This window comes from Triticum aestivum, chromosome 6D (genome assembly GCF_018294505.1).
Source record: "Triticum aestivum cultivar Chinese Spring chromosome 6D, IWGSC CS RefSeq v2.1, whole genome shotgun sequence".
NCBI classification, from domain to species: domain Eukaryota; kingdom Viridiplantae; phylum Streptophyta; class Magnoliopsida; order Poales; family Poaceae; genus Triticum; species Triticum aestivum.
The window spans coordinates 259,110,916-259,125,125 of NC_057811.1; the positions used below are offsets into that span (position 1 = coordinate 259,110,916).

The window sequence follows — 14,210 nt, forward strand, 5'->3', positions numbered from 1 at the left end:
TCCACTGATTATGTCCCACTACTCAATTTTGCCAGTAGAAATTTAAACTGCTCAAAAGTGACATCGCTTCATTAGGTACATGCTCTTAAATGACACGTGACACCATTACTGTCACCTCAAATCTTGTTTAATGTGTTATAATGACTAAAATACCTATGGATCAACATGTAAGCTCTCCCTTTATCTCACTACAACAAAAGTATGGGTCCCACTTGATCCCAACAGCCTTCTTATTTTTCTTAAAATTATTCGCTTGCTTACTTCTAACAAGTGGAGCTACACTTACCATGTGAGATAAAGAGCTAACATGTGGGACTAAGGGTATTTTTGTCATATAACATGGTCAACAGGTTTGACTTGATAATAACGATGTCTAATGTCATTTTTGAGCAATCGTCTCATGGAGTTATGGCATTTTTTAGATATCTAATAACATTTTTAGCAAGCATCTCCTAGAACGATGACATTTTTGAGCCGTTGTAACTTGTAATGGTAAAATCGAGTAGTGACCATAAATGATAAAAACCTAAAAATATATTCCCTCCGTTCCTAAATATAAGATTTTTTAGGGATTTCAATAAGAACTATATACGGAGTGAGGCGTTTTGGCTTCCAGGCTCACCTGCACCCGTGTTGAGTAAAAAAGTCAAAACAAATACTAAAAAGATTCTAAAATTTCTAATTTTTTTGGCATGATAGGTAATCTGGTGCTTGATGTCCGTCCCAAATTTCAAATCATTTGGACATCTAAGTAGCTCTTGGCAAAAAGACGAATTTGGGGTCCGTTAAATAGTGTACTGTTCATATACTCTGACCCAATTTGTCTTTTTTGCTAAGAGCTACTCAAATGTCCAAATGATCTGAAATTTGGAGCGCACCTCACACACCAAATTATCTACCTTCCATAAAAAAGTTGGATTTTTTTAATTTTTTATAAATTGTTTCTTGACCGGGTGCAGATGTGTCCGGGCTCAGAATTGGATATTCCATATATATATAGATGTATATGTACATAATTTAGAGGGTAATTCACTCATTTTGCTTGGTATGTAATCTGCATCGAAATCTCTAAAACTTATAAACTTATAGTACACACGTGTTAATCTCTCCCTTCCCAGCACCCATTCGGCCACCTAGACGCCCCCACAACCGGAAACAACGCAAGGGACCTGTTTCATTTGCCTTTGGTCTTGTGATGAGATGATGATGGGAACGGAGCAGCCGCGGCCGCGAGGCGTAGCCATAGATTTCCTCGCAGCACGACATGCTGCTCCTCATCCACCATGCCATCCGACTCCGAGCCTCCCTCCCTGTCCGTACCCACCCGTAGCCCGGTAAACATAAGTCGCCGCCAGCCCCAGCCCCAAATCCGAATCTTCCCTTGCAACAATCATCCGTAAGGCCGTCATCGCCTTCCGCCCCGCGGCCGCGGGGAGACGCGATGCAGGGACTCCACCGCCGCTACCGATGGATCAAGGAGTGGTTTGTCTCCCAACCCCTACCACCCCTCGAATTCCACTCCGCTTCGTGTGGTTTGGATCTGAACTATTTGCGCCGCGTCCTTCTCCTAGGGTTCCGCAGGACCTCGTCATCGCCGGCGGCCCGTGCGCGCTTTACAAGTGGGTGCGAGGTACGTCGCCTTCTTCTTGTTGCTGTAAATTCTTACTTTGACTTACTGTTGTGTCACGGCTCCATCACTTGTTGCTTAGTGTCATCGTGCCTGCAATTGCTGCTTGACATGATCTTTCTTTGGTTGTTATTGTGGTTTCCGTTGCTTAAATTCCACCGGGTGTTTATTAGATAGAGGCTTTGGTTTCATTAGTCACAGGTGCAAGCTAGCCTAACTTTCGAGAAAGCTTAAGGTTGGGCCATTACAACCTAACACCACTCCAGCAAGATAGCAACTAACGACTGCTAGAGGCAAGTATAGCATACACACTACCAGAAATGCAACTGGCCTAAATGCTTATCATCTTCCGATGGCTGACCAGTGGAAATGTTTGTCATGATTCGTGAACACGGCCCAACAATGGTGCAGCCACACACCACTGTTGAAGCCATCCTTGCAGCACTGGGGCATTGCCTCCCCCTCTGTGTAGGCCAGATCCGGCGTGTCCCACACAATGAGAAGTTAGCCCTGGAGGCCTAACAAGAGCACACAGGATGCCCTGCCCGTGCTGAAAAGACGGCCACTCATCCACTAATGTCGATGCCCTGCATGTTGTACTGCCACACGTTGCACTGACCCGATCCTTTCTTGTGTGGCCACATATCCATCTCAACATGTGCATCTCTGCTACACCTAACTTTGGACATGTTGCCCTTTAGTTGGCCAACATTCAGCGCCATACAACATCTCAGGTCGAATCGCCGTTCTATAGACCTGCCTTTTAACTTTTGTGGCACTCTTGTCACAGAGAACGCCAGAAGCTTGGTGCCACTTAATCTATCAAGCTTTGATTCGATGGCTCATATCTTCATCGATATCATCATCCTTCTGCAGCATTGACCCCAAATATTGAAAGGTGTCCTTCTGAGGTACCAGCTGCCCAGCAAGGCTCCTCGTGCCTAGTAGTACTGAAACCGCACCTCATGTACTTGGTTTTAGTTCTTCTAAGCCTAAAAACATTAGTTTCCAATGTCTCTCTCCACAACTCTAACCTTGTAATTCTCTACATTATTGAAATATCATTACGACAAGCATATGTTGTACCAATTGCATCAAGTAGTAGTCTGCTCTTTTTCTGATTTAGTCTACTGCAAACATTCTACAATTGGAGATTGACATGGGGATTGTGAAGTTTCTGTTTAATCTGTACAGACTTGAGAACCAATAAACCCATTAATCTAGTGATGAGTTCTCGCAAAGCAAATAGCAGAATTTGAGATTTCATATGTAGATTGTGATCAACATGTCAAAAGATTTATGTTAAATTTCAAGTGTTTGGTGTGGACAATGTTGCACTCTTTTACACCTGTTCTTTGTTTACAACTTCCGAACAATTTAGGAGTTACATGCAATGTACCAATAAACCATTAGTCTAGTGATGCGTTCTCTCAAAGCAAATAGCAGAAGTTGAGATTTCAGATGGAGATTGCGATGAACATGTCAAAGGATATATGTTAAATTACAAGTGTTTAGTGTGGGCAATTGTTGTGAACCTTGATTCACAAGGGGTTAACTACCGTGCTGAAGATAGCCAGACGTCGTGGGATTGGGTAATAGGTTGAGACAAGATAATAATTCTAGAGATTAGATTGATTGTTCTTCCTTGCCTCAAACGTGGATGCATGCCATCCTTATATAACGGATGCTCAGGTCCTTGACCTCTCCTAATAAGGCTTAAAATTTTCCTTATACGATTGGACTCTTTCCTAATCCTATACTTTCCTAGTGTACTCTTAGGATACTTCACTCTCATGGACTCCTTCCACGCTGGTACTCTTGCCTTGATACTGTGAACCCTTTGTCCGCAACATTACACCCCTCCTGGACAAGCAGCTTGTCCTCAAGCTGCTTGTTGGTGGTCAGGGCTGAATTCCTTCATAGCCCCGCATCAATGTGATAGTGATACTGTGACTGCAGCTCTACGTTTTGCCAGACCTCTTGCCTAATTCTCTCAGGTACAACTTGTATATCTCTAGGTCACCCTGATACTTCTGTCTGAGATCCTCTCCAGGAAATTTGGAACGTCCCTTATTATGTCGCTGACATTCAGTTGGCAATAGAATTCTTTCCATGTCCTGTTGGTCACATATTCCTTTGACACCCCCTTGGTCACGTTCTTCTGGTGGACGCCATACAAACCAACCTAGGCTATTTTCTGTTTTATGGAAAATGCAACAGCTGGAGCCAATACGAATCCCATTTGATTTGTTCTCATGCATGCATAATAATTCTCGTGCTTTTCTTTCCAATCTGAAATATAACTTCTACATATTCTATGCACCAAATTATCTCTTCCTGTATGCACTCATGCACACAGAACTAAACATTTGCTTGAACCAACGTCCACACATGAATGATGGCCCAGATCAATTTCGTGGACAACTCCAATGCTAGGTCCATGCTCAGCAATTGACCCTTTTCTAGCCTGCCTCAACTGTTCCACTGAAGATGATTTTGGATGGCCCAGATCAATTTCGTGGACAACTCCAATGCTAGGTCCATGCTCAGCAATTGACCCTTTTCTAGCCTGCCTCAACCGTTCCACTGAAGATGATTTTGTTGATGCTGTTATGCATGGTTGTGTCGGCACTGTCGCTAGCAATGCTGCTGTGCCTGGTTGCTCCTCTATCTGCATCTGTAGCTTCTGCATCCGGATGTCTCGTAACTGCTGCTTGCTGCTTCTTCGTGCGCCTCTACAGCTTCTTGCAAACCGCCGTTGCTACGCCGACTTCAGGCTGCAGTGATGATATTGCTGCCATGCTCGCCATGTTTGTCGCTGAAGCCATTGCTGCCCTCCTTTACTTTGCTGCCTTGATCTCAAGCATATACGAATCTTGAATTTGTCAAAGATAGATTGGATTGAGGCGTTGAACTCTTCCATGAAAGAGTCGGCATTGAAAGCCATGGTGGCTGTCTCTGATACCAAATGATGTCAACCTTGATTTGCAACGGGATAACTACCGTGCTGAAGATCGCCAGACGGTGTGGCTGTGAGGAGGGATTGGGTAGACATATGTTGAGACAAGAGAATAACTGGGAGAGATTAGATTGATTGTTCTTGCTTGCCTCAAACATGGATATGTGTCATCCTTATATAACGGATGATCAAGCCTTTGACCTCTCCTAACACGATTAGACATAGATCTTTCCTTATGCAATTGCACTCTTTCCTGCCCCTATGCTCTCCCAATGGACTCTACTTCCTCCGTCCGGGTTTATACTTTACTAGTGGACCCGTTGCGCCAAATGGCGTAACGCCAAATGGCGTAGAGGCACGCTAAATCCATGTACGCGATGAAAAAATAATCCATGGTTTAATCCCCTTGAATAGGAAACATGGTGGATTGTTGTCTACAGTGAGATGTATATACATATTCTAATTTGATAGCACGAAATACTTGCTACCATGTTCGCAAAGACCCAATTGAAATCATGTAGCATTGAAAACATTTGCATTTTCCAGTGTCCTTGTATTTGAGCAAAAAATACATAGGATTTTGTTTAAAAATCTATGTACCTTGAAAAGCATGAGTGCTTTCAAAATATTTTCATTAGTTAGGAGCTTTTGGTTTGAGCAAACATGTATGATTGGAGCTTTAGCTCTTGTGTATAAAAATAATGAAGGAGCATCAAACATTGAATAGCAGATGAACAATAGTTCGAAACGTCTCCATAATAGCAATAGCTATCTTCTATGACATTTGTTTTATAACTATCAAACCTAAAACATCATTTCTATTGAATCCACATAACAAGTGTTTATGGTAAGCAACACCATCACATAGATTAAGGGAAAAAGGGATTAATCAATAGTTCAACCCTAAAGCATCGACCACTTAGCAAGAGGCAATGTGTCAAAGTCTCTTGTGGTACATATCCTGAAGCCTTGCAGTGCTTCATGGTCAGCAATGCATCATTATACACACATCTTCGCTCCAACTGATACATGCACCTCAAACAACATGATGGTGTTTTTACCTGATAAAATAGATAGTGATACAAATTTATTTACCAGGTGCAAATTGTACCATCGACTTGTATGAAAACAAAAATTCAGTAAGATCACTATCCGACTATTTTTACAACAAGAACCAAAACTGAATCGAGAAAACAAATGTTGTTTTCCCCTGTAATCGAATTCTTAGAACCCTTGGTATATTGCTATCTCTGTCGGATCTAAATTTACGCTCGCAACGTCATTTTGTGAAATAAAAAACTGATTGGATGCATCCTAGGTGCATAACATGATGTATGAAAACAATTGTATTCAAAGCATATGAACCAACTTCAACCATTCAACAAACTGTTGCCGCCATATTCTTAACTTAATCAAGTAAAGTGGCTGCATAGAGCTAAAATCCCAAAATAATCACATGCTCAGGTAAAAGAAAAACTATGAGGCTGCAGAAGATGGATGGGGCATCGTCTCCTCATGCCTCGTTGCCTGAGAAGAATTAAAAAGGGAATTGATAGCAGTTTTAATTAAGCAGGGCATAAATGGGTCGGTGTGTTCACATGCAAGCAATTGTAGTAATTAGCAGGAAAATCAAGCTAAATGTTAAAACAGAGCATGCCAATGTCAAGGACCAATGGATTAATAGCATAAAAAGCGAATGATGGTGAAACAGAGATGAATCCTGACTGTAGAATGAACAATGGGATAAGCTCACCTTGCACAACAAACGACCAACTTTAAGAAAAAAGATGAGGCTATCGAGCAAGATCTGCTAGGGAAATTTTGGTTTAGATATGTACCATCTCGAACATAGCAATATTTGCTGAAGACCACTGAAAGTAAGGTTTTAAGAACATAGCATGAAATGATGTGTTCGTCAGAGTACTCTGCCAAAAAGAAAAACCTAACCTGTAGCTCACTTCTTGGTCTAGCTCAGTAATCATTCAAAACAGTATATACACATACAAATTGGATAATTTTACCTCGCCAAGAGAAACATACAAACAGTCTTATTTGACCACATCAAGATCATTGCAGTTGTATTCGCTGCTTTGCTTTGTTAGAAACTGAACCTGGCTGGCAAAACAAAAAATTAGACAATTTTACCTCGCTGAAAGAAAATCCAAAATATATAGAAAACTCTAAATATGCTAATGTTAAGTGGAAAAAAATATGTTGATCCAACGATGACTTCTACTGGAAAACGCTACTTTATCTAAAATATATAGATTGCAGTGCTCAGAAAGTGCAAACAAACAGTAATTTGAGTAATCTATCTTGGCCTTCAGTTTATAGCATAATAAGGAATGAGAGATTTGACAAACTTTTACACATTGCTAAGGTAACTTGTCAAGTGAAAAAACAGGCTGCCATTGTTCAATGCTTGGAAACCACAGATGGTAAATATAAAACCAAACTTAGCAAATTATTTATGTGCACTAAAACCAAAGAAAACTAATGAACTCTCTCTTGGCTCATTATAAGTGAAGGTGAAGCGCAGTTTTGTGAGGTTAAGACTGGATATCAACAAAAGAAGGCGCAAAAAAGAACAAATAACATCAACCTCTTGGCTCAACTTATTCTAGCTAATTAGTAGGCTGAACAAACTCGTCTCCAAGCAATTTTTTTTACTGTATCCAACTAATATTATCTGTAATATACTACTTATCAGGAAAAAAATACATCTATGGACAATGCCATGAAAACGTCCAGCTACACCAATAAGTAATAATATTTCAATTTCCTCAAACAAGTTAAGTGCACGTGCTGTATTCCCCTGTCAGAAATATGAACACAAACAAATATGTCGTCATTGTAATGCAATTCAAGGACGTTTATGAATTGGACATGCAAACTTCATATAAAATATAGTTTTCTTACCTGGATAGACATGGCGCTGCGTTAGCTGAATCGAACTTGGGATTGCTAACTAATCTTGCTCCATATATCTGCAAGCGCCCATGCAGAAAAGAAGAATCTCCAATTTATGCTGATCTAATTCAATCTCCATACAAATCATAAACAAAATCAAATCAGGAAGGTGTCTTCACCTGGCGCTTGAATCGATCTGGCAGTGGTGGCACCATTTGTGGAGAGAAGAGACCGGGAGGTCAATGGCGAGCAAGGACGTGGCGGCAGCGATGACGCAGGACAGCGGCGGCGCGGGGAGAGGAGAAGCAAGCGCCGCTGCATCCTGTGCCTGGGAGCCGCCTTGTCCGGCCGGATGCGCTGCCTTCCCTGGCCACCCCATCGTGCCTCCGTGCGGCGTGACCTTCGCTCGTGCCCTTCCTCGATGCTGCATCGACCTCCGCCCCGGCTCCTTCCTCCACCGCCGCTATCTCTCTCTCCGTGCTTGGTTGCAGTCGGCGAGAAAGTGGAAGAGGAAGGTGAGGTCGAGGCGCACCATCTCAGATCTTGGTCCACCTTACCATGGCCGATTTGAGCTGGAGGACGGCGTCCAACGCGGCCGTTCCTCACCATGGACCAGCTCAGCCCCCGCCGCCGCCATCTTACTCCCGGTGTGGGGTGGAGAGCCGGGAACGACGAGGGAGGCGTAAAAGAGAGGAGACGAGTGTGTGCGGCAGCGGAGGGGATTTTTCCACGCATTGCTAAGCTTTCGCGGCTGCAGAGCGCACGTCGCGCGCGGCGCGGGAGGAGACGCATAGGATTGGGCAGGCCTCTCCCTCCGATGGCAGTAGAGACGCAACAACCCCTCACGCAAACCCAAACGAGTCAACCCACAGAGGCATGGGACCAGCCGAAAATAAGGTCCACCGGGGATGGCCCACAGCACAGCATGCACGTCGCGGATTGACGGAAAGCTTTTCGCACGTTCCCATGTCGCAGGCCCTGCTCAGCACGCGCAACCAACCCCGTGACGCACGACCACCCCATCCCGCGAGGAGCAGCCAGCCAGTGTAGCTGACGAGCGGGACCAGGAGCAGCACCGGCCCGCCTGTCATCGCGAGGAGGGCGCCCAAAACGGGTGTGCATGCGTCTGCGAATCCGTCCGCGTCCTCCCACGACGCACGCCGCGGTCAGCGCGCAGCAGCCCACGCGAGGCGCCAGGGGCGGTCCACCCGAGGATTTCTAACCCAGCCAATGGAAGAACCTGGCGAGCCCACCAGTCATCGTAGTCCACGATCGATCGCTGGGTCAAAATAGGCAGTAAAAAACGGGCGGCAGACAGAGGCGCGTTGACCCGACCAGCCTCGATCAAACGGTCAGAACGAGGCGAAATCGATGGATCGCTCGGGGGGGCGGGTCGTCCCGGATTCTTATAGGTTAGAATAGGTCTCAGGGGCCAAAATGGCAAGACCAAGGTGCAGCTGTAGTGAACTGCATGCACACGCCTTGGCTTAATTAATTGTGGCAATTTAATTGGCTGCATGCATGCCGTTAGCTGTAATAGGTTGCATGCTTGGCTGGCATATTGACTGGAGGAGCGCTTTTAGTGACTGCATGCTGCCAGTCGTAATTAACACAGCAAACTGGAGGGGAATCGAGTCGAAATACTTCCATTATAATTACTGCGGCCTTTTAAATTCAAACGGCTTACCGTGGCTCACAGGTCCTTCAATCCCGGGCGGAAGAAGTACTTTTCTGTCATGGACTCCTCCCATGCTTGCTTTATGTTGGTACTGTGGGCCCATGTCCACAACAAAAGTATTGCATTCCTTTTACACCTCTTCTTTGTGTACAACTTCAGACCAATTTAGAAATCAGGTGCAATGTAGCAATAAGGACAAACTAGTTGGATTTTCTTCTTGACATGTTTGCGTTTTAGTTTAGCATTCTCATTCAGCTAATATTTTTATCTTCATTCCCTCATAGAGGATAGGTTGGCTGCTCTTAAGTCCAAGGACAAGGAAGAAGGGGCATGCACTGCAAAGCCTGACCCTGCCACTGAGGTTCTTTTCTTATGCAGCTATGATGGCTGTGGGAAAACTTTTGTTGATGCAGGTGCTCTTAGGAAACATGCCCACGTGCATGGGGAGAGGCAGTATGTCTGTCACTACGAGGGATGTGGGAAGGTATTGTGTCATCCATATCTGTCTTGCCTACATCACAAAGCCATTTCCATATGGCAGTGACATTTTTTATACTGAGCTGCTTATCTAATTTTTTCTGCTGAATCCGTTTTGTAGAAATTTTTAGATAGCTCTAAGTTGAAGAGGCATTTTCTTATTCATACAGGCGAGAAGAACTTCGTCTGCCCTCATGAAGGTTGTGGCAAGGTTATTACCATGCTTTCTCCATGTACTTGTTATGCTTTTCTGTACAGAATTTGGTTTTTAGTCATATATAATTTGTACATTTGAACAAGTTACCAGAAATATTTAATTACGGAGAAATGTTATTTATGTTAATTAAATATAGAAAAGCTCCATCCTTGGTTTCTGTTTTAGTTCTATTTCTTATCCTAGGGCTTTGGCATTTCAATCATTCTGTTGGTTGCATTTGGATGATGTTTTTGATTTGTATCCAGCAAGCACATTTTTATGTACATCATATGAATTTCACATGCACACGAGAGAGAAATCACTACCTGGACATGAACCCGCTGCAGTATTGTCTGCAATCCAAGAACTCTCCATGTCAAGGGATTATAGTTTTAAAAAATTCAAATAATGGTGTACACAAATGTTAACATGCTCATTCTGGAGTGGCAGTCACCAGCAAGAGACTTCTTCACGTATTTTTGAGAAATTATGTTAGCTTAGTAGGATGCACCGGGTGGGCTTTACTTTGTAACTGATGGAATAAGTGCAACGCAGCAAATTGGTATTCCCTCATCATAGTTGTGGATTTGGGAACTCATGGATTTAATCTGCTTTTATTCCTGGTTATTGCAGGCTTTCTCATTGGATTTTAATTTGAAGGCACACATGAAAACCCATTTTGCGGATAACTATCATATGTGTCCATACCCAGAATGTGGTCGAAGATTTACACAGGAATCTAAACTAAGGGCTCATTTCAGGGCACAGCATGAGAAGGTAAGATGTATAGAGATATTTGTCAGTTGCAACTTGTCGCATAACCTATACTCACAAGACTAGACAGTCTGGTGCACAGAATCCAGGTGGGCCTGTAATGAACCGCAATGCACTAGGAGATCACCCTCATAACACAGCGAAATCTCTGGTAACACCACCAGTTCCATCAGCTGATCGTCCGTATGTCTGCCCTTACGATGGGTGTGCCAAGGCATACATTCACGAGTACAAACTTAACCTCCATTTGAAGAAAGAGCACCCCAACCACTATTCAGATGCTGGTGCTCAAGCTGGTCCGTCGAGGGGCACAGTATCGAAGAATTCCCGTAGAAGCAAGCCAAACCTCACAACCAGCATGCCACTCGCCAAGATCTCTAAGCGCAGCGGTTATACGGTGCCATCTCCAGCTGTCAGTATCCCTGAGGAGCATCAGTGGCCAAGGAAGGTGTTGTACGAAGATGATAGTGAGGAGACCGAGGAAGAGGGAGATAACCTTGAGGAGGGGGGATTGAGATACAGAGCTGCTAGCGACGGCGATGACGATGAGGAGACGGAGGAAGAAGAATGAGAGCTATGGGTTGCTGTGCACATAGTTTATGATCACCGGACTGGATTATAGTTCTGCATACATGTAACAATACATATTAAGGGTGGCTAGTTAGGCAGAAACTTGTGGGCTGCATGTAGGTGTCTCAATTTAAGGCTATTAATTAACTTATTAAGAAGGGTAATAGATCATCACGCTTCCGTGCTGAGAATCTAACTGTTGATGCCTCACACGTGTTGACAATGCGGCTATCAGAGGTACTCTCATAGGGTGCGCTGCATTGCATAATGTTTTGGAGGCTGGCCAGGTGACGTGCAAACTTAGTCCCACGTCTCAACTTCATCTCTTTTCTTTTCCTCATTCAAATTTAAATACTTCAATCGCCATTAAAATCAAAGTTTGTGACATCAAACAATTATTCACATAATTTTTAAACAATCATGCACATATTTTTAGCAAGTTGCATCAACTATAGTGTTAAACCGACGTGTACACATGTCGCTGGCGTGTGTGCCCTCTCCTGCGTTTGCGGCCCCAGGATGTATGATCACCATCCTCGTCTCCTCTCAAAATGCTCTTGCCATTGGATCCATTATATGATGAATTGGTTCTCCCCGGCGAACCAATCTTGCGCCAACCATGCCTCCTCAACCTGGATTCTATATGCCCGCATCTCTTCATGAGTCCTTTTGCTTTGCATGACATCCCATCTCTTCTCTTGGATCTTCTTCTCCTCCATCTCCAACTTTGTTGTTTCTTCTCTGAGTACCTCCTTGATCTCACCAAGTCGTCGGTTTTTTTTAATCGCCTCTACCTCCTTATCTCTTGAGCATCTCCTTCAGTCCTCCCGTCGGGACGTCCCATGCTAGATGCCACAGTGAGACTTCTAGGCACCCTTTTCTCACCAGCACCGTCATCTTTTTCACTGCTGTTCATCTCCATAGATGAGTACTCCAATTTTCACTTTTGGGAGGAGCCTCATCATTCCTTGATTTTCGCCTTCCAACAGATTCAAACAAAGTTGGTGTGTAACAGCCCGAGACCAATTCCTTCTATTATTATTGTTGTTTTATTGTTTGCTCTATTTCATTTTTGCATTGCATCATGTGATAATGCATTAAATTTACAAACCTAAATGTTCCTCATATAAATAAATTGTATGGATCTTCAATCCATTCAAATTGAGGGAAATTCACATGGTGATTTCTCTTAAAACATATATCCTCCCAATATTAGTAGGGAGCTAGGAACGCAAACGAAAATCGAACGCCAGGTCCTAGAGTAGCAGATAGTCTAACAGATTTGACTCCCGCGTCGCTCTCGCGGGCGGCTCGGGAGAAACCCCAGCCGCCGCCGACAGTCACCCTCGCCTCCCCCCTCCTCCTCCCGCCGCCGTCGGAGGGCGTCCCTAGGCAAAGCCCTCGGCACCGGCGGCGGCGGGGACGGCTCTCCCTCCTCTTCTCCAGGCGTGGCGCGGGACGCTGGCCGGCAACGGGGACTCGCGGGCGGGCGCGGGTGGTCGGGGGCGCGCACCGGCAATGGTCGCGCTGTGCGCCGGCGCGAGCGGCGCGGAGGCGTGGGTAGCTGTGTCTCCAAGGATCCGACGCCGCTCTGCCCAGGGGAGCTCCAGATCCAACTCCCTTTGGACGGCGGCCCGTTTCCCTTGGCCGGCGGTCCCCGCGGCCGCGACTGGGGGCTGGTGGCGTAGGCGGGTGTGGTGGTCAGCGCAGCGTGGTGGAGCAGGCCGTGGCGGTGACCCTGGTGACTGCCATGCCTGGTCTGGGTGCCTCTCTTCGCCCAGATCTGGACCCCTCTGGGGCGGTGGCTCGAACGGCTGGTGCACTCCATGGTTGCGGCTGGGGGGTCGGCGGTGGCTGCTGTCGGCGGGGTAGGCGTGTGGTGGTGTGGTGTTGTGGCCGGCAGTGAGGGGTTGGGTGCACGTGGCAGCCGAGACAGAACCAACTCTGTCTATGCAGGTGCTCGAGGTGAGCGGCTGTGTTTGCGGATGACTCTTGCTGGACCAAGGGGGGACGCTCGCCGTGGACTGGCAGGAGAGGGGAAGGTCTAGCGCTGCCGGACTCGGCGGCCGGCGTTTGCGGAGTCGGCCGGGCTGGGATGCTTCGGGCAAAAGCCTATTGTCGACCTCGTCGGCAACGATGATGACGACGTCTCCTGGCGCCGTGTCCCTTCGTGAAGGCATCATTGGGGAGCTACCGTTGCTGGCTATTTCTTTGTGCTTCGGGCGAAAGTCTCAGATCCTTCTCTGGATCGGACGACGACGACATCTTCAATGTTGTTTCCCCCTTGGGGGCATCGTTTCAGGAGCCAGGGATCCGCGGTTGGTCGTCTGATGTCTGGGCTGGAGTGTTGGTTCAGGTTGCTGGTTTGTAGGGCGGTGGCGGTGGAGGTGCTCTGTGGCGGCGACCAGTACCTTGGTCATCCTATGCTGATGGTTGACCTCTCTTTTTGGGGCTTGTGGCGGTGGTGAGGTCTCGGTGTTCGGCACCCTTCGATGGCTTTTGAGGTTTGGTGGCATGCGGAGTGCTATGGTTCTCTCTATTTGTGATGGTGGCCGTGGTGTGGCTCAGAGGAGGTGTAGGGCTATCTCGGCAGAAAATTGCCCTTCGGCACGGTCTGTGGCTTTCTCTGCCGCGACGTTCCTAGGCGGCAGGATGCTCTTCGATGGTGGCTACGATCTCCTAGCTCTTCAAGGTGCAGAGATCGCATGGTAGCAAGCAACTTCTTCTCTACGTCTTCTCGGTGGCGGATGTCCTTTCGACGGATCCAACAAAGCTAGTTCCTGCTCTTCTCGGTCCACTGGTGGTGATGGATGCTAAGTTCTTGGTGTTGGCTGCTTGTCGTAGCTCGCCTCTGGTTCTTTTTCTGTTGTTCCTTATTCCATCTTATATTCTGTTGTTCTTAGTTCCTTCTCCTATGTGTCGGGTGATATCTGTTGTAACCGTCGTGTTGTATCTCAATCTTATCTATAATGAAAATGGTTCAGGCTGGCGTAAGCCCGCCGTAGCACCGTCAAAATTA

The 14,210-nt window shown here is 45.9% G+C and overlaps 1 protein-coding gene across 4 annotated transcripts; it reads left to right on the forward strand.

The window, feature by feature from the left end:
* The first annotated feature begins 1,159 nt into the window (after nucleotides 1-1,159).
* On the forward strand, nucleotides 1,160-11,382 carry LOC123144586 (zinc finger transcription factor YY1). 4 transcript variants are annotated; one of them, XM_044563793.1, is made up of 6 exons: nucleotides 1,160-1,482; nucleotides 1,572-1,630; nucleotides 9,459-9,658; nucleotides 9,822-9,851; nucleotides 10,481-10,624; nucleotides 10,704-11,382. In XM_044563793.1, the coding sequence occupies exons 1-6, from the start codon at nucleotides 1,442-1,444 to the stop codon at nucleotides 11,190-11,192; spliced, it is 963 nt and encodes a 320-aa protein (XP_044419728.1). In that variant the 5' UTR covers nucleotides 1,160-1,441; the 3' UTR covers nucleotides 11,193-11,382. The 4 variants fall into 4 exon arrangements, with proteins under 4 accessions (XP_044419728.1, XP_044419727.1, XP_044419725.1 ...); XM_044563792.1 differs by having other exon boundaries at nucleotides 1,161-1,482; nucleotides 10,692-11,382; XM_044563790.1 differs by having other exon boundaries at nucleotides 1,167-1,482; nucleotides 9,773-9,862; nucleotides 10,692-11,382.
* Nucleotides 11,383-14,210: the final 2,828 nt, after the last annotated feature.